The sequence below is a fragment of the Geotrypetes seraphini genome, chromosome 10 (genome assembly GCF_902459505.1).
Source record: "Geotrypetes seraphini chromosome 10, aGeoSer1.1, whole genome shotgun sequence".
NCBI lineage: Eukaryota > Metazoa > Chordata > Amphibia > Gymnophiona > Dermophiidae > Geotrypetes > Geotrypetes seraphini.
In genome coordinates this window covers 53,982,585-54,001,330 of record NC_047093.1, presented here as the reverse complement: position 1 = coordinate 54,001,330, position 18,746 = coordinate 53,982,585, and the positions used below count along the sequence as shown (strand labels likewise).

The following is an 18,746-nucleotide window of genomic DNA, read 5'->3' as shown; positions in this document are numbered from 1 at the left end:
GATCGACCAGTAGATCGCGGAGCCCACGCAAGTTGATCGTGGAGCCCATCCCGGGTTTTGTGATAGACTCGTGTTAGCTTCGCATTCCACCCGCTTCTCCATGGACAACATTTGCTTTCCCAACACAGTAAACAGAAGCGCCAGGCCGACAAGCTTCCCCCCCCCCAACGTCAATTCTGACATCGGAGAGGAAGTTCTGGGCCACCCAATAGCTGCCTCGCAGGCCCAGAACTTCCTCTCCAATGTCAGAATTGACGTTGGGTGGAAGGTTGGTTGACCCGGCTCTTGTGTTTACCGCGACAGGAAGCAGAGACAGCTCACAACTTGGCGTCGGGTGGTTTGGGGACCTGTTCCCCGATTGCGGTGGCTTGGGGGAGGGCAGGGAGAAAGAAAGAAAGGGAGCAGGCAGGGAGACAGAAAGAAAGGGGGTCAGGGAGACAGAAAGAAAGAGAGAGAAAGACAGACTGAAAGAAAAGGGGCAGGGAAACAGAAAGAAAGACAGACAGAAAGAAGAGGGCAGGAAGAAAGAAAGAAAGGGAAGGGGGCAGGGAGAGAGGAAGAAAAAGTTGGGGGAGGGAATGAGGTCTGAAAGAGAGGAAGCAATTTAGTGATCAAAATGTGTCCGTTTGAGAATTTATATCTGCTGTCTATATTTTGCAATAGCGTTTTTTAGTGCAGGGAGCCTATGAGTATCGAGAGCAGCGCAGAGCATTCAGTGAAGCTCCCTGCGCTAAAAACCGCTATAATGGATTAGTAAAAAGGGAGGGGGTATATTTGTCTATTTTTGTATAGTTGTTACTGAGGTGACATTTGCATAAAGTCATCTGCTTTGACCTCTTTGAAAAAACCCTAGAATATAAATGATAATTAACATTTTCTCTGCATATAATGTGCTTTGTGTTTTAAAAATTTTTTATTATTGGTAGATCATTTTGACTTGGTCATTTTAAAAGTAGCTCACAAGCCCAAAAAGTGTGGGCACCCCTGGCCTAACATATAACTATCAATCTTAGGGGACTTAAGTGTACATATTCCCACTCCCTTAGCAACTTAATCAAGAAATAACCAATATTAAGATGCAGGCAAAAGTTCAGCTGCGAGATGGGGGCTATCCAGTCTTTTGTACTGAGTGTCAAATGTCTGATTATTTCCCAGTTGGTGAGAAGTCATATGTGTGTAATTGGTGCAAAGAACTCCTAGCATTCAGGAATCGGTCTTATCTTTGGAGGCTAGAACAGCAAACTTGGAGTTGCTGTGGCAAGTCAAAGGGGTTTATAGAGGAGCCCTACAGAGACATAGCAGAGAAGCACCACCTGTAGTCTGGCAATCTCTGTGGTGACATTGAGGAGAGAGGTCATCTGAATGAAGAGCACCACCATGAGAGGCAGAAAGTGTTCCAGGACCTGCCCTCCAGGGGATGCAACATCCTCTCACACTGAGGATGTATCCCCAGGGGCTTCTGTCCAGGAGGGAAGAGTTAGGGTGGCTTCTGCAGTTGGAGATTCGATCATTAGGCATGTAAATAGTTGGGTGGCTAGTAGATGTGAGGATTGCCTGGTCACTTGCCTACCTGGTGTGAAGGTGGTGGAACTCATGCATCACCTAGATAGGATTTTAGACAGTCTGTAGGTACCAATGGCACAGGAAAATGTGATAGAGGTTCTGGAAGCCAAATTTAGGCTCTTAGGTAGGAAGCTAAAATTCAGAACCTCCAGGGCAGCATTTTCAGAAGTGCTCCCCATTCCACGCATAGAACCCAAGAGACAATGGTGAAGGGAGGAAGGTTTTAAATTTATTAGAACTAGGCAACATTCTGGAGAATAATAATAAAAACTAAATATTAGGTTAGCCTTTTTGCGGATGATACCAAGATTTGTAACAGAGTGGACACCACGGAGGGAGTGGAAAACGTGAAAAAGGATCTGCAAAAGTTAGAAGAATGGTCTAATGTCTGGCAACTAAAATTCAATGCGAAGAAGTGCAGAGTGATGCATTTGGGGGGGGGGGGGGTCGAAATCCGAGGGAACCGTATGTGCTGGGAGGTGAGAGGCTGATAAGCACAGATAGATTGTGTCTGAGGATCTAAAGACATCAGTATTGGACAGACCTGCACGATCTGTGTGCCATATATGGTGATTCGGTGTAGGATGGGCTGGGGTGGTCATTGTTGTGAACTCCACTAATATGGAACATGAGGATGTTACTGGACAGACTTTACGGTAGATGTCCTGCAAACAACAGGATGGTTAGATAGGCTGGAGTGAGCTTGGATGGCAACTTCAGCATTTGGAACCTAGGACAATATCAGACTTTACAGTCTACAGCCCAGAAGAAGAGACAAGTTAATCTACTCATGTATTTTTTAATGGGTATAACTTATGGGCAGACTGGATGGACCGTTAGGTCTTTATCTGCTGTTATTTGCTATGTTTACTACTATGTTACCTGATTACTATTCAGTGTAGTACACTTCTCCCTTGTTATTCGCGGGGGATACGGGCAGAGCCGGACCGCGAATGGCGAAAAACCGTGATTATCCGGCTCTGACCCACCCCCACCTCCCTGCCGCCTTCCCGGCCTTATCTGGTGGTCTAGAGGGCTTTCGGGGCAGGAGCGATCTTCTTACGCTCCTGCCCCGTGCAGATCGCCATGAGGAAATGGCCTCTGTGAGTTCTCGTAGTCTCTCGAGACTACGACGGGAACTCCCTACAGCCATTTCCTCATGACGATCTGCACAGGGCAGGAGCGTAAGAAGATTGCTCCTGCCCCGAAAGCCCGCTAGACCACCAGGTAAGGCCGGGAAGGCGTCAGGGAGGTAAAAAAATATGTTTTTTTAAATTTTCCCCCTCCCCAGAAAAAAATCGCGATTATGTGAAATCGCGAGTGCAGAAACCGCGAATGGGGAGGGGGAAGTGTTTAAACTGCTTTGGGTGAAACTTGTCATGAAAAAGTGGTTAATAAATCAGAAGTCATTTCTGGTAGGAGCACATAACACATCAGTCTGGACAAGCCTGTACAATTATTGATCCATGTGCTAATTGCATTGTACCTGGGCTACTCAACTCTTTATACCAGTGGCCTTCACAAAACTCATTTGAGAAGACTAAAGTCATACAGAACACTACAGCCTGTTTCATTGGATACTTAAAAGCAGAACAATATTACATTTGTCCTTATAGCTCTACATTGGCTGACAACTGAATGAAACCTCATTTTTGTGTTTTTTTTAAGTTTTAAATAAATTACCATCACATTACTTGAGTTTTTGTATACAGTGACATATACCTGGTAGGGACTTGTGCTCCTCTCAGCTGTTTCTTTGGTAGTTATAGTTAAAGCTAAATTAGTAGAAACTGAGAAGAGGATCTATACAAGAAAAATACCCTATCCGCTTCAATCTCATTCCTTGTGATCTCACTAAAGTAACAATGTAGCCACTTTCAAGAAGTTATGCAAGGCATGGCTATTTGAGGCGAGAGTAAGATAGGTCTGAACCATGCAGGAGAGTGGGGTTTTAGGTCAGGAGCAGGAAGGAGAGCAGAGGGCCTTGACTCAGCAGAAGTAAGGGAGATGATCCAGGTCACAGAAGATTTAGAACTTCTGCCAAGAGTAACCCTCTGGGAAAAGGCTGCCTTATAAATATCAAATCAAATAAAGCACATATCACACTGGCACTCTTGCTCCTTAAGTGAGATCCTAAGATCAGCTATAAATCATTTCATAGTATCAAATTTAACTCTAAGAACAAATCATACAATAAGTCTTATTCCTGAGACAGAGAGCCTACTGCCTATTAAAAGCATGAGACCATCATAAAGACATCCAGCACAATTCACATTTTTTTAACATGTATTTACAGTCCCACTCTCTCCTCCCCCTTTCCCAAACACAACAGCCCATCAGAGCATCCAAACAAGTGTGGTTCCTAAGCAGCAACTTGGAGGTCAGGACTCACCTCTACTTTTATTGTAGGCGCTGGAACAAAAGTACAACTTCTTTTTTTAGATATATATAATTCTTTATCAATTTTCAAAACTACAACAGTGCAAAACAACTAATGCAACGCATAATAATACAATAAAAGCACATTCATCTTTCTCATGTTCCTAATCATCAATTTTCCCCCACCCACCCACCCAATCAATAATCATTCAATATAGCACAAACATATATTATCATAAATATTCTACCTTATTCTAAATAATGATATCTTCTCACCCATTCCAAGTATGAATATTCAAAAATCAATTTATGACATAAAGAATCCCCTCCCACCCTGTCCTGGATATGTACCAAAGTAAAGAACATACTGACTCACAGACAACAAACAATTACAGTGAGGTAACATACGATGCCAATGGGCCCCATATTAATTTAAATATCTCACCAAGCCCTAAATTTATTCTTTCAAATCTATAACTAGAGCAAAGTACAACTTCTGTTGACAGAGATGACACATTAAAGTACACTGAAATAATTTGGAAAACAAGCTAGAGAGATGGTCAATAAAGGCTGAGAGAATTCCCATCATTCCGTGTTAGCAAAAGGATGGCCCGCTAAATTTACAACATCCAGTACCACCCACAATGACACAGGAATGACCAGACACTGACCAGCCAAGAACTGCAGTTCTTACCTCTAAACTGGCTTGGAATGCACTACTCATGATCTGGTCGTGTGGCCCTGAGCGGTAAAGCAAAGTCAGGTGAATGTAGAAGAAACCCAGATATATAAGCACTGGGGTTACCAGGAGAGCCAGGACACGGGCAATCACATGACACAATACCGCCATCTGTTGGAATATGAAAGTTGCATCTGATCAAGCATAGCTTCTATTGATTCCATGGAGTTTTAACTGAAAAGATCAACTTTAAGGTGAGTCCTAAAAACAGGAGAGTTGTCCTTTCTAGAGCAGCTCATACACAGCAGGAAATGCAGCACCCAGGTGAGCAGAAGAGGATCCATGCAGGGTCAAACAATCCACTAAGCCAAGCACTGATCCAAACAAGGACCAATTTGTCTCACTTGAATGTACTTGTCAATAGGAAAGCCTATTTCATGTTGTTCATTCTCAGAAATGGGAAGTGGAATCACTCAACCCTTATTTAGCTAGATATTCTTAACTGGCCTGTTCTGTGAAAACTTCTTCAAACTAAACTCAGCAGCCCTGACCATATTCTCTGGAAGCAAATTCCATTGTTTCTTTATGAACAGAGCAGAAAAAATACTTTCTATAATGTGTATTAAGGGCTAGATTCACTAAAGTCAGCGATCATCGCTAAACCTGTTTTCACAGGTTTAGCGACGATCGCTGCTAACTGACCCGATTCACTAAGCCCACCGCGTGTTTTTCTCCTCGATCGCCCATTTTCCGAACCAGCCAAGCAAATTAGTAAAACCCCATGCAAAATAGCTGAATCATGAGAGTCTCCTAGAAAAATTAATCAACTCTATTAGAATGTATTCTTAACTTTGGCTATATATAATTTCATAACAAAGGAGCAACCTTGATGGAAAAAAAAAAAAAAAATTTTGATAACAGAACTCTCAAGTTGAACTCCTGCTTTATAACAAAAATAAATTGTCTGTTTCAGTGGTGAAAAATTTTCTAGGAGACTCTCATAATTCAGCCTATGGGCGAAATAAGATTTCATGTTGAGTAAATACAGTCTCCAGGAGAAAAAAATGTTCTGGAACTTCATAAAAAAAGATAAGTTGAATTTCTGAATTTAAAAGGAAAAGGAAATGTTTCCACAGAGAGCATGAAAGATTATCATCCTGTTTTACAAAGCCACACTAGCGGCTGCCACGCAGCAAAAGCCCTGAAGCCCTTTAAATCTCTATGGGCTTTGGGGCCGTTACCGCGCAGCAGCTGCTAGCGTGGCTTTGTAAAACAGGCCCTATATTTTGATGCCTTGATGAAGATGCTAATTCTTTAAAAGCTGACTGTACAGTCAATATACTTTAAAAGTGCGTTCAGGTCATTTGCCGTAAATTAAATAGTGTTTGGAAGAATATATATGCTTGCTTTGGTTTGATGTGGTTAGTTTAAGATACTTATAATTCTAACACACCACCAGTTATGCTGTATATTCTTGCCAGAAATTTCACTCTGCCATATACCACAAAAGCCAGATAAGGGAAAAGGCCTCAGAAGCCATGGGCCATTAACACAAAGGCTATGGGTGAGAGCTGAAACTAGTTCTAAGCTCTCCCCACGCTTCGATCATCAGCCGGAAAAACCCTTTCTATACTGCAGCGATTGTGCTGTACATAAACAAATAACTTTAAATTGACTGATGCAAAAAGGACTGAACTTATCTTTATATCGCTATGGTGTGGTTGTCAGTGCAGTCCATCGCTAATGCCGCAGTCCTGTGTTGAAGCTGAAGCCTGGTAAATGCCAAAGCCTGTTGTCACTGTGTTGTAAAAGCACATCGTTTCATCAGGGCTCTGAATAAGCAGGAAAAATGCCTGTCATGCCTTCAGTTCAGTTCAAAACAGGCACTGAAGGCACTTTTCCTGCTTATTCAGAGCCCTGATGAAACGATGTGCTTTTACAACACAGTGACAACAGGCTTTGGCATTTACCAGGCTTCAGCTTCAACACAGGACTGCGGCATTAGCGATGGACTGCACTGACAACCACACCATAGCGATATAAAGTTAAGTTCAGTCCTTTTTGCATCAGTCAATCTAAAGTTATTTGTTTATGTACAGCACAATCGCTGCAACATAGAAAGGGTTTTTCTGGCTGATGATCGAAGCGTGGGGAGAGCTTAGAACTAGTTTCAGCTCTCACCCATAGCCTTTGTGTTAATGCACCCCGTGGCTTCTGAGGCCTTTTCCCTTATCTGGCTTTTGTGGTATATGGCAGAGTGAAATTCCTGGCAAGAATATACAGCATAACTGGTAGTGTGTTAGAATTATATGTTTCTTTTTTACCTCAGTTCCTCCATTGTGGAAGATATTTTGTGATAGTTTAAGATACTGTCATAAAATTAACACATTCTCTTTCAATAAATGTCCGAATATAATATTGATTTTAATTCTTCAAAACAGCCTCAACATAGCAAGATATCTAGATTAGCGGATAATGTGGTTAAAGTGTGGTCAATAAGCAAGTAAAAAACTTTGTGCCACATATAAATCAGTACCTTAAACTAAGACATTCCTGGTAAATTAAACTAAGCTTCTTACATTGGATAAAGCCTTGTTTCCAATAAGATGCCAGGTATGGACGCCTGCAATAGCCAAGAGCAGCAAGTAGGTGAACAGACCCATGTATTTCACACTGAAGAGAGACAGGAAAAATACCAAAATCAGTCAGGCTGATATTCAAAGTAAATTCAACAGTTTGTGAAAGTATAATTTGCTTATTCATGTATTTTTAAAAAAACTATACAGATATCATCAGGCTGTTTAAGTCGCTAAACAGTCTGATGCTAGCCATATAAATTAAATTCCCCCAGAGAGAGAGAGCAGCTGTCTTCAGAAGAGAGCAGCAAGTCAAGAGTGAGGGAGACATAGATCCAGTTTACAATATCAGTGGTACAGCAGATGAGAGAAACCCATACTATCCAAACCAAAAAGACCTCAATGACTTGATCAAAGATCTTGATGTCACCAAGTTCGATGGCAAGTTTTTGACATGTAGCTCAAGCAGTGGAACTTGTTAGATGAACGTGTGCAAGTCACAGATTAGGGGCCAAGCTTTGTCACCTTCTTCACCCATCAAAACGGGCTCTGCTTCTGTCACAATGTGACCAGTCTGTTTGAAGCAACTGTAATTATCTGTACCCCAAAAGAGTGGCGTCTCTTTATTGACAGTTCATCCAGGAGCATCAAAGCCTTGCTGCTCCATAACGGGAACAAGTACCCATCTCTTCCACTAGCTCAGTATTCTTCAACCGCCAGTCCGTGGACCGGTGCCGGTCCACAAAATTTCCTGCCATTCCACAGCCCTAGACAGTGCTCTTCAGCTGCCGCTACATGGTGTGATCGATGTGGCGTTGTCTTTGAGCCGGCTCCCTCTTCCTCAGTGCACAAAGCTGCAGGCAGAGGCTCCTATGCACGTCCAGTGCCTGAACTGGAAGCCTTCTCTCTGACATCGCAGCATCAAATGGAAGGCTTCCAGATGAGGCGTGGGATGCGTGAGGAGCCGCTGCTCACGGCTTTGTGCACTGCAGCACTAAGGAAGAGGGAGCCAGCCCGAAGAAAACACTGGGGACAGGCCAGAAGGCAAGGCACAGCAAGGAGGGAGGGAGACAACAACGGTAGGGGGAATGATTTTATTTTTTAATTTAGTGATTGATTTACCGTATTTTTATGCATATAACGCGCATACGTATATAATGCGCCCACACGTATAGCGAGCGGGAACAAAGCATTTATGTAAAAAAATTTCCTTATAGCGTGCCCACGCGTATACCGCGCATGCTCCTCATTGAACTAGAAACTCCTCCCGCCACCCCATTTGTGTGAAAGGGATTCAAATGTTCTATAAGTAACCCGCTGGACCGCTGATTAAATATTAAAATCTGCCAAATAAAAACTTCTGAATTGAAAAACTTAGTCTCAACTCTATCGTAGCAGGGCAATTTGAGTTCGACCGGGTGAATAAGAGCGCTTACATTCATAAAGTCGGCCCACTGACAAAACCAGTAGAAGGATTAACAAAGACCCTGGATGAATGGAAAGACCGATCGACTTTGGCCTACAGAACTAAGGGCTAAAGGAATAAATCTAATAGGGTGTCTTTGCTGCAAACTGGCGTATGTAGGTTTACTGCACCCCACAACTGTATATCATAACATTGTTTATGATGACCGCTTGTTATCAGAATACTTTTGGCGTACAGCAATGTTTTATTTCTACCAATGTCACTGGGGTAAACAGTCATTGCTGTGAAAATATCCTTTAAAAGTGACTATGTAACCTGTACAAAAAATCGCCAAACGTATTCTAATAACAAGCGGTCCTCGTAGATGATACAGTCGATGCTGTTGCGATCCATGCAGTGGCGACGCTGGGGTGCAGTAAACCTAGATGCGCCAGTTTGCAGCTAAGACTCCCTATTACAATTATTCCCTATATCTTTTACCTCTGTGGGCTATAATTGACGGGTCTTTCTATTCATCCCGGGGAATTATCAGGGCGGCAAATGCCATCTCTGCCGTATGGGTGTCGCTGAATGTGATATCAGCAATGTAAAAAAAATTGTATAACGCACTCATGGATATTACACGCATGGTTATTGCGCGGTTTGTAAAATCGTGTATAGCACGCACGTTATATACATAAAAATACGGTACATCTGCTTTCTGTTCAGGAAGAAATGTATTTGTTTCTTTTCCTCTGGGGTTGTGCTGCATGCAGAGTCTTGCATGTTAGGGTTTGTTTGTATATATTAGTGCTTTTAGTTTTTGGTCCCGTATTTGCATGGGGTTATCTGTGTTCTGGTAGGAATGAATATTGAGAAGCATACAGTGTGCTTTGTGTAGTTTAATTTTGTGATTAACCATTATGTGTTGTTAATACGATTTCATTGTGTGTGTGTGTATATATATGAAAAATTAATGGAAAAAATGGTGTTACAATTAGTACTATTATGGAGGCAGGGTCTGAGGTGGAGACTGGGTTGAGATGGGTGGGGTCTGGCCCACGACTTAGCCCAGTGTTCTTCAACTGCTGGTCCGCGGACAAGTGCCGGTCCACAAAATAATTATTTTATTTCTGCCGGTCCATAGGTGTCAAAAGGTTGAAGAACACTGCACTAGCTCGCTCAGTGCATCTCAAAGAGGATTACAACAGCATAAAGACTTTATTAGCTGTCTTGAAGTATGAGGCATACGGCTGGGAGGTCATCAGAGACTTCAAAATGGTGACATTCCTAATGGGTCTCCAAAGCAATTTTACCAAGTTTCCCTGCTATCCCTGCCTTTGGGACACAAAAGCACACTACAAAAGGCAGAGCTGGCCACTGCAGAAAGAGTTCTATGTGAAGAGAAACAATGTCAAATGGGAACCAGTGGTGGACCCCCAGAAGGTGCCGATAGCACCATTGAACATCAAATTGGGCCTAATGAACCAATCTATCAGAGCTCTAGATAAGGAGCTGGCAGCCTTCAAGTACCTTCAAAACATCTTCCCTAATCTGACTGAGGCAAAGGTCAAAGCTGGTGTCTTCATCAGACCACACATAAAGAAGATCCTGGAGTGCAAGGAATTTCCCAAGAAGCTACCTAGGAAGGAGAAAGCAGCTTGGAACATTTTTGTCGCAGTAGTTTGGGGTTTCCTGGGTAATTACAAGGCTGAAAACTACGTGGAGTTGGTTGAGAATCTAAGGATTACAGTAAAATAGGCCGTAGGATGTCTCTCAAAGTGCATGTCCTTGATGCTCAATTTGAGACATTCAAAAACATGGAAGCATACTCAAAGGAGCAAGGTGAGTACTTCTACCAGGATATACTGGACTTTGAGCACGCTACCAAGGACAATATAACAAAAACACGATGGAAGACTACATCTGAGGGCTGATTCGTTAAAGTGACTTACAATATAATTGCAAATCTCAAAAAACTATTCACTTCTAAATCTTCTGTGGTCATCTTTGTATAACTTCAATATAAATACAGTGCATGTTAATTGTGATTCATATGCTGCTTTATATGACTTTATAAGATTGAAAAGATGAAAATTCAGCATTTTCACACTTTAAATAGGTGTGAAATTTGACTATCCTGGTCACAAAAGCAAAGCAAAACATTTTCTATACTTTTTAGGCATGAGCAATTAGGAAATTACACTTGCTGCCCAGGAACATATTGTTATACAAAACTTACCCAACTGCACAGGCACAAGAGAGTCCTGTCAGCAGGAGCCAAAACCAATAAGCGGCTGAGAAAAAGCTGCATGGGCCAAACAAAACAAGGAGCCTGTTACACTTTAGAGTATTCTCTGCACACTCTCAGTCACAACCCAGCACAAACAACAAAAATTAAACTCTGTATTTTAAGTTTGTTAATTCTAGTCAAGACAAATAACAATTTTCACAAAAAAACAACTAAAACACTAAAGCGAGTGAAAACAGCAGATTGAGACCCTGGATTAATAAAGAATATCAGTCAAAGCCACTTCATATTTACAGTCATGGTGATAGTGAATCAATGTGCACATGAGAACCAGGCTCCACCTGCAAAAAGACTCCTGCCACTGTGAGGCCCTGCAGTGGCCTGTGCTCAAAGTGTGCCTAACAGAAAGATAGTTTTCTTCTGATTTGCTGCGAGAGAAATTTTCTCCTCATTAGTATGCATAGAGACCATTTTCTTCATGGTCTTCTGATTATGTATATGACACTGATCACAGTCTCTCTGTCCAACTACCACTCCATTACCCTCTTATGTGATGATTTGTACAGATTTTTAGGGGCTTTGTTTTTACATGATCAAAATTACTCTCTTGTTCCGAGCTGCAAGTTTTGAAGTACATAACGTATAGAGTACAATAAATAATCTTTCCCTGTAGCACTATGCAAAGTGCTGACTGAGGAGACATGCAGCGACTCTGGCTTTACCTGGTCTTCTGGGTATTATGGAACTTCAGATAGGACAAAACCGCCAGCAGAGAGAAAAAGATCAAGATGGATTCCAGAAGCATCAATCTGGACTGTGTGATCAATGAGTTCTCTGTGCCAAAATGAATAAAAGCAGGATGGTCACCTAATGGCATCCTAACCCTACAGGAGAATCACATTACTGAAAGCTCCATATTCATTTTCTTAACACATAATAAGCCAGGACTCACCAAACAAGATGAGGATAGCAGCTCCCAGTGCTGCACTGTGTGAGAAGTGCAACTCCAACACAATCTGATAAACGAGGGGGACACAGAGACCACCTGCAACTGCAGGCAGCAGTCGCAAGAAGAAAACAGGTACATTACTACCGTATTCTGCAATACAAATGGGTGTAAACATCAACATACCTTCTGCTTAGACATTTCCAGGTTATATGCTTTCCCTAAATACTTGTACAGCTACAGGGGCTGAAACTGAGCACCAGATATAGGAAGTCTGTGGCACTCTAGAGTGGTCAACAAACACATCTGATACGCTGCATTTTTGCAAGCAAGACGGGTGGTAGGTCCAAAAGGTATCACCTCTCTCATCTGTACCACACCAGATGCTTTAATTTTATGATGGGAAGAAAGCTGCCTGGCTAGGCAAGAAAAAAGGAGAAAAAGTACCAAACATTTTCATTCCATTTTAAATGCAGGGATTTACTGTTTTGTACTGAAAGGCTGGTCTAACTGGAAAATAAAGAGATTACTTTTTCAGAAACTTTTCCTTCTACATTCAAACCTTTCTCAACGCTCTAGATCAGGGGTGCCCAACTTCGGCCCTCGCCAGGCCAGGTTTTCAGGCTTTCTCAAATGAATATGCATGAGATCAATATGCATACAATGGAAGCAATGCAGGCAAATAGATCTCATGCAAATTCACTGGGGAAATCCTGAAAACCCGACTGGATTTGGCCCTCGAGAACCGGAGTTGTGCACCCCTGCTCTAAATGAAATGGTTTAGAACCTTTCTTCAAAGCAAAGCACTTTACAGACATGGAACACTATTACCAGAACCTGTTACAATTGGCATTTATTCTAGTTGTCTCAGACAGAACATGTGAGCCACATTGACATTTCTTGTAGACGCATCTGAAGAAGTTATTCAATGCCTTGAAATAAAAGACCTTTGCTGTTAATGGTGGAGTGTGTGTGTGTGTTTTTTTGATTAATTATTATCTTTTTTCACACCGAGCACTGTTGTGTGCACTTTATTATAAAATTACACACGGAGTAAAGCCCGGGGATGTTTCACAGTTAACACCCTTCTGGGTGTAAGCCAAGTGACAGCCTGTACCGTTGGGAGTTCCAGCTGTGTGACTGAGGGCACTCCTGTGTTTATCATATATAAATTAGTGGTAGCTGTATATTTTCACTCCACCAGCTCTGCTCTTGCCTCTCCCCCTTATCTGGTTCCAGTTCTTGGGGTTTGGGAGGTTTCCTCTTTTTATGTTGAAATAAAAGTAAACAGCTCTCACCTGCTCCGATTCTGTTCCACAAAAAGTTCCCATCAAATCCTCCCAGGTATCCTGAAGGAAGAGGTAAGTCAATGCACAATAATTGGGTATCTGATCACAAATGAGTGACAGCAATCCCACTCTACTACTGTAAATGGGCATATGTTTACACCGACTATGCTAAAAGAGAGTCTTCACTCCATGTGGAAGTCTTGCTTAGTGTTTAGGACAAGGGGAGTCAAACTCTGTTCCTTAAAATCCTGGACAAGCCATTTAACCCTCCAATACTCTAGATCAGTGTTTCTTAACTTGGTCGCGGAGTACCCTTTTGCCAGTCATGTTTTCAGGATATCCACAATGAATATGCATAAACTTGATTTGCATACACTGTCTCCATTATATGTAAATTTATTTCATGCATATTCATTGTAGCTACCCTAAAACCTGACTGGCAAGGGGGTACTCCAGGACTGAGTTGAGAAACACTGCTCACGATACAAATTGTAAGTAGAGATCAGGGAAATACCTATTTTTTCTGAATGTAACTCGTCTTCAGCTATCAGTGAAGAGGTGAAAGATAAATAAAATGAATAAACAATAACCCAGTGTACCTTTTGTGCTATTAGCAGTATGAAAAGTCTCTCACTGGCCATCCCTTTAGCATCACAAAGTATATAGACACACCTGCTCAAAAAGGTGATCTGGTGTGCAAAACCAGAGGCAACAAAGGAATATCAAACACAGTAGAGCATTAAAAATGTTTATTGGACAACCTCATGCAGCCATGTTTCACTAAATGCCTCAGAAAAATAGTGTCCACAATTAGTTAATGCGGCAGCAAAAAGGGCGAACAGAATGCTAGGAATGATAAAGAAGGGGATTAAGAACAGATCAGAGAAGGTTATCATGCCACTGTACCAGACCATGGTGCGCCCTCACCTGGAGTACTGTGTACAGCACTGATCGCCGTACATGAAGAAGGACACGGTACTACTCGAAAGGGTCCAGAGAAGAGCGACTAAGATGGTTAAGGGGTTGGAGGAGCTGCCGTACAGCGAAAGTTTAGAGAAACTGGTCCTTTTCTCCCTCGAACAGAGGAGATTGAGAGGGGACATGATCAAAACATTCAAGGTACTGAAGGGGATAGACTTAGTAGATAAGGACAGGTTGTTCACCCTCTCCAGGGTAGGGAGAACAAGAGGGCACTCTCTAAAGTTAAAAGGGGATAGATTCCGTACAAACGTAAGGAAGTTCTTCTTCACCCAGAGAGTGGTAGAAAACTGGAACACTCTTCTGGAATCTGTCATAGGGGAAAACACCCTCCAGGGATTCAAGACAAAGTTAGATAAGTTTCTGCTAAACAAGAACGTGTGCTGGTAGGGCTAGTCTCAGTAAGGGCGCTGGTCTTTGACCAGAGGGCCGCCACGTGAGCGGACTGCTGGGCATGATGGACCACTGGTCTGATCCAGCAGTGGCAATTCTTATGTTCTTAATATATCATAGCAGTTAGTAATGAAGATGTAAAGTAAGATGTTCTCATCTTTGTAATGATATTTGTCTTAATGATATATTTGTTTAATTGGAAACCGCTTGGTAATAGGCGGTATATAAATTTTGAAAATAAATAAATTCAAAGAAAAAATGGATTCACAGATGGCTGCAATGGATATAATATAAAAAGTCAAAAAGCACAGTTACTTACCGTAACAGGTGTTATCCAGGGACAGCAGGCAGATATTCTTAACGCATGGGTGACATCACCGACGGAGCCACGGTACGGACCTTTTTAACTAGAAAGTTCTAGTTGGCCGCACCGCGCATGCACGAGTGCCTTCCCGCCCGACGGAGGAGTGCGTGGTCCCCAGTTAAGATAAGCCAGCTAAGAAGCCAACCCGGGGAGGAGGGTGGGACGTAAGAATATCTGCCTGCTGTCCCTGGATAACACCTGTTACGGTAAGTAACTGTGCTTTATCCCAGGACAAGCAGGCAGCATATTCTTAACGCATGGGTGACCTCCAAGCTAATAGAGAGGGAGGAGGGATGGTTGGCCATTAGGAAAATAAATTTTGTAACACAGATTGGCCGAAGTGTCCATCCCGTCTGGAGAAGGCATCCAGACAGTAGTGAGTAGTGAACGTGTGAACTGAGGACCAAGTGGCAGCCTTGCAGATTTCCTCGATGGGCGTGGAACGGAGGAAAGCCACAGAAGCAGCCATAGCTCTGACCCTGTGGGCCGTGACAGCACCTTCCAGTGAGAGACCGGCCCGAGCATAACAGAATGCAATACAGGCAGCAAGCCAGTTGGAAAGCGTCCGTTTAGAGACAGGACGACCTAGACGGTTAGGATCGAAGGTCAGAAAGAGTTGAGGGGACGAGCGGTGAGCCCTGGTACGGTCAAGGTAGTATGCAAGGGCACGCTTACAATCCAGCGTGTGCAACGCCTGTTCCCCAGGGTGAGAATGGGGTTTTGGGAAAAAGACAGGCAACACAATGGACTGGTTGAGGTGAAAAGCCGAGACCACCTTGGGAAGGAATTTAGGATGGGTACGCAGAACCACCTTGTCATGGTGAAAAACAGTGAATGGTGGATCGGCGACCAGTGCATGCATCTCACTAACCCTCCTGGCAGAGGTGATGGCAATGAGGAAAAGCACCTTCCAAGTGAGAAGTTTGAGCGAAGTTGTGGCAAGAGGCTCAAAAGGAGGTTTCATGAGGGCTGATAAAACCACATTCAGGTCCCAGACGACAGGAGGAGGCTTCAGAGGTGGTTTGACATTGAAGAGGCCTCTCATGAACCGGGAAATAAGTGGGTGAGCCGTGAGAGGTTTTCCGAGGATAGGCTCATGAAACGCAGTGATGGCACTAAGGTGGACTCTGATTGAGGTAGACTTGAGGCCAGCGTCGGACAGGGAAAGCAAATAGTCCAGTATAGTTTCCACCGCCAAAGAGGTGGGATCGTGATGATGCAGAAGACACCAAGAGGAGAACCTGGTCCTCTTCTGATAGTAACATTGGAGGGTGGTCGGTTTCCTAGAGGCATCCAAAATGCGACGGACGGGCTGAGACAGATTCTCTGGAGAGGTTAGCCCGAGAGAAACCAAGCTGTCAGGTGGAGCGAAGACAGATTGGGATGTAGTAGAGACTGATGCTGCTGCGTAAGTAGAGTAGGAAACACAGGAAGAGGAATGGGCTCCCTGGAGCTGAGCTGGAGCAGGAGGGAGAACCAGTGTTGGCGAGGCCACCGAAGAGCGATGAGAATCATGGTGGCCCTGTCCCTGCGGAGTTTGGATAACGTCCGCAACATCAGAGGTAGAGGAGGAAAGGCATAGAGGAACCGATCCGTCCAGTCGAGCAGGAATGCATCTGGGGTCAGACGACGAAGAGAGAAGAGTCTGGAACAGAACTGGGGCAGCTGATGGTTGTGAGGAGCTGCAAAGAGGTCCACCTGCGGAGTGCCCCAGCGAGCAAAGATGGAGCGGAGTGTTGGAGGGTCCAGGGTCCACTCGTGAGGTTGAAGGATGCGGCTGAGATTGTCGGCCAGGGAGTTCTGTTCGCCCTGGATATATACAGCCTTGAGGAAGAGACTGTGGGCCGTGGCCCAGGTCCAGATTCGGATGGCCTCCTGACAGAGGAGGGGAGAACCGGTGCCCCCTTGCTTGTTTATGTAGTACATGGCGACTTGATTGTCTGTGCACAGGAGAAGAACCTGAGGGTAGAGAAGGTGCTGGAAGGCCTTGAGAGCATAGAACATGGCTCTGAGTTCCAGGAAATTGATGTGATGTTGACGCTCCTGAGGGGTCCAGAGTCCCTGGGTGTGTAGGTCTCCCAGGTGAGCTCCCCACGCATAGGGGGAGGCATCCGTGGTTATGATCATGGAGTGAAGGGGTAGATGGAAGAGTAGACCCCGGGAAAGATTGGAGGAGTTCAACCACCATTGAAGAGATTGCTGAAGAGACGATGTCACAGAGATGGGATGAGAAAGAGGATCCGTGGTCTGAGACCATTGGTTGGCTAGAGTCCACTGAGGTGTCCTGAGGTGGAGTCGAGCCAGAGGAAGGACATGGACCGTCGAGGCCATGTGGCCCAAGAGGACCATCATCTGTCGAGCTGGGATGGTTTGATGAAGGAGCACCTGACGATAGAGGTGGAGCAGGGTCCGGTGTCGGTCGGAGGGGAGAAACGCCCTCATCAGAGTGGTGTCGAGAACTGCTCCGAAAAAACTGAAGTCGTTGTGTGGGAAGCAGATGCGACTTGGGGTAGTTGATCTCGAACCCCAAGAGATGGAGGAAAGAGATGGTGTGATGAGTGGCTTGCATCACAAGTGGAGACGTGGTTGCTTTCACCAACCAATCGTCCAAGTAGGGGAACACCTGGAGGTTGTGAGACCTGAGGAAGGCCGCCACCACAATAAGGCACTTGGTGAACACCCTGGGCGATGATGCGAGGCCAAAGGGTAGTACCTTGTACTGATAGTGGCGGTGCTGAACCTGAAAGCGGAGGTAGCGTCGTGAATTCAGGTTGATGGGGATGTGAGTGTAGGCCTCTTTGAGGTCCAGGGAACATAGCCAGTCGTGTTGAGAGAGAAGAGGGTAAAGCGTGGCCAGGGAGAGCATTCTGAACTTCTCTTTGACCAAACACTTGTTGAGGTCCCTGAGATCGAGGATGGGACGGAGGTCTCCTGTCTTCTTGGGAACCAGGAAGTAGCGGGAGTAGAATCCCTGACCCCTTTGGTCTGGAGGTACCTCTTCGATGGCATTGAGAAGAAGGAGGGATTGAACCTCCCTTAGGAGGAGGGGGGTTTGGGAGGAGTGAGAAGCAGACTCTACGGGAGGATTGTCTGGTGGAAGAGTCTGGAAGTTGAGAGAGTAGCCGTGACGAATGATGTTGAGGACCCATTGGTCTGATGTGATGACCTCCCAACGGCTGAGGAAAAGTTGGAGGCGACCTCCGATCGGCTGAGGAAGAGGCAATGAGGTTGGGAGACTGGCTATGCCCTGGAGAAAAGAGTCAATAGGGCTGAGATGGTTTTGACGGAGGTAGAGGCTTGGCAGGTTGGTGAGATTGAGAGCGAGCCTGAGTTTGATGTTGTTGCCGAGGTCGGCGCGGCTGCTGTTGAGGCAGGTTGAGAGGTCTGGCCGAGAACCTGCGCTGGTAGGAAGACTGTTGTCTGTAGGTGCGAGCAGGCGGAGTCTTCTTTTTAGGTTTGATCAGAGTGTCCCACCTGGTCTCATGTGCGGAGAGTTTCTGAGTTGTGGAGTCCAGGGACTCTCCGAAGAGTTCATCACCCAGACAAGGTGCGTTTGCCAGGCGGTCCTGGTGGTTAATGTCTAGGTCAGAGACTCTCAGCCATGCCAAACGGCGCATAGCCACCGCCATGGCAGAAGCGCGAGAGGTCAGCTCAAATGAGTCGTAGATGGAGCGAACCATGAATTTCCTAAGTTGGAGGAGGCTGGAAATATGCTGTTGGAAAAGAGGGACCTTACGTTCAGGAAGATATTTCTGTAAGGAAGAGAGCTGTTGCACCAGATGCTTCATGTAGAAGGAGAAGTAGAAGGTGTAGTTGTTGGCTCTATTTGCTAACATGGCATTTTGGAAAAGGCGCTTACCAAATTTATCCATGGTTTTACCCTCTCTGCCAGGAGGAGTGGAGGCATAAACACTGGAACCCTG

General features: G+C 44.5%; 1 protein-coding gene across 12 annotated transcripts in view; it reads right to left on the bottom strand.

The window, feature by feature from the left end:
* LOC117367785 (protein O-mannosyl-transferase 1-like) overlaps nucleotides 1-18,746 on the bottom strand; it is a 435,721-nt gene that overhangs the window by 39,660 nt on the left and 377,315 nt on the right. For 10 of the 12 annotated variants that reach the window (XR_004540848.1, XM_033960719.1, XM_033960713.1 and 7 more), the window contains 6 exons: nucleotides 13,098-13,148; nucleotides 11,806-11,952; nucleotides 11,576-11,687; nucleotides 10,845-10,910; nucleotides 7,201-7,294; nucleotides 4,637-4,792 (listed from right to left, as the gene is read on the bottom strand). Coding sequence is in view for 11 of the 12 variants with exons in the window: in XM_033960719.1 (XP_033816610.1) it covers nucleotides 4,637-4,792; nucleotides 7,201-7,294; nucleotides 10,845-10,910; nucleotides 11,576-11,687; nucleotides 11,806-11,952; nucleotides 13,098-13,148 (626 nt within the window). In the remaining variant the exon portion in view is untranslated. The remainder of the gene's footprint in view (nucleotides 1-4,636; nucleotides 4,793-7,200; nucleotides 7,295-10,844; nucleotides 10,911-11,575; nucleotides 11,688-11,805; nucleotides 11,953-13,097; nucleotides 13,149-18,746) is intronic. The other 2 variants (XM_033960717.1, XM_033960718.1) reach the window with 2 other exon arrangements.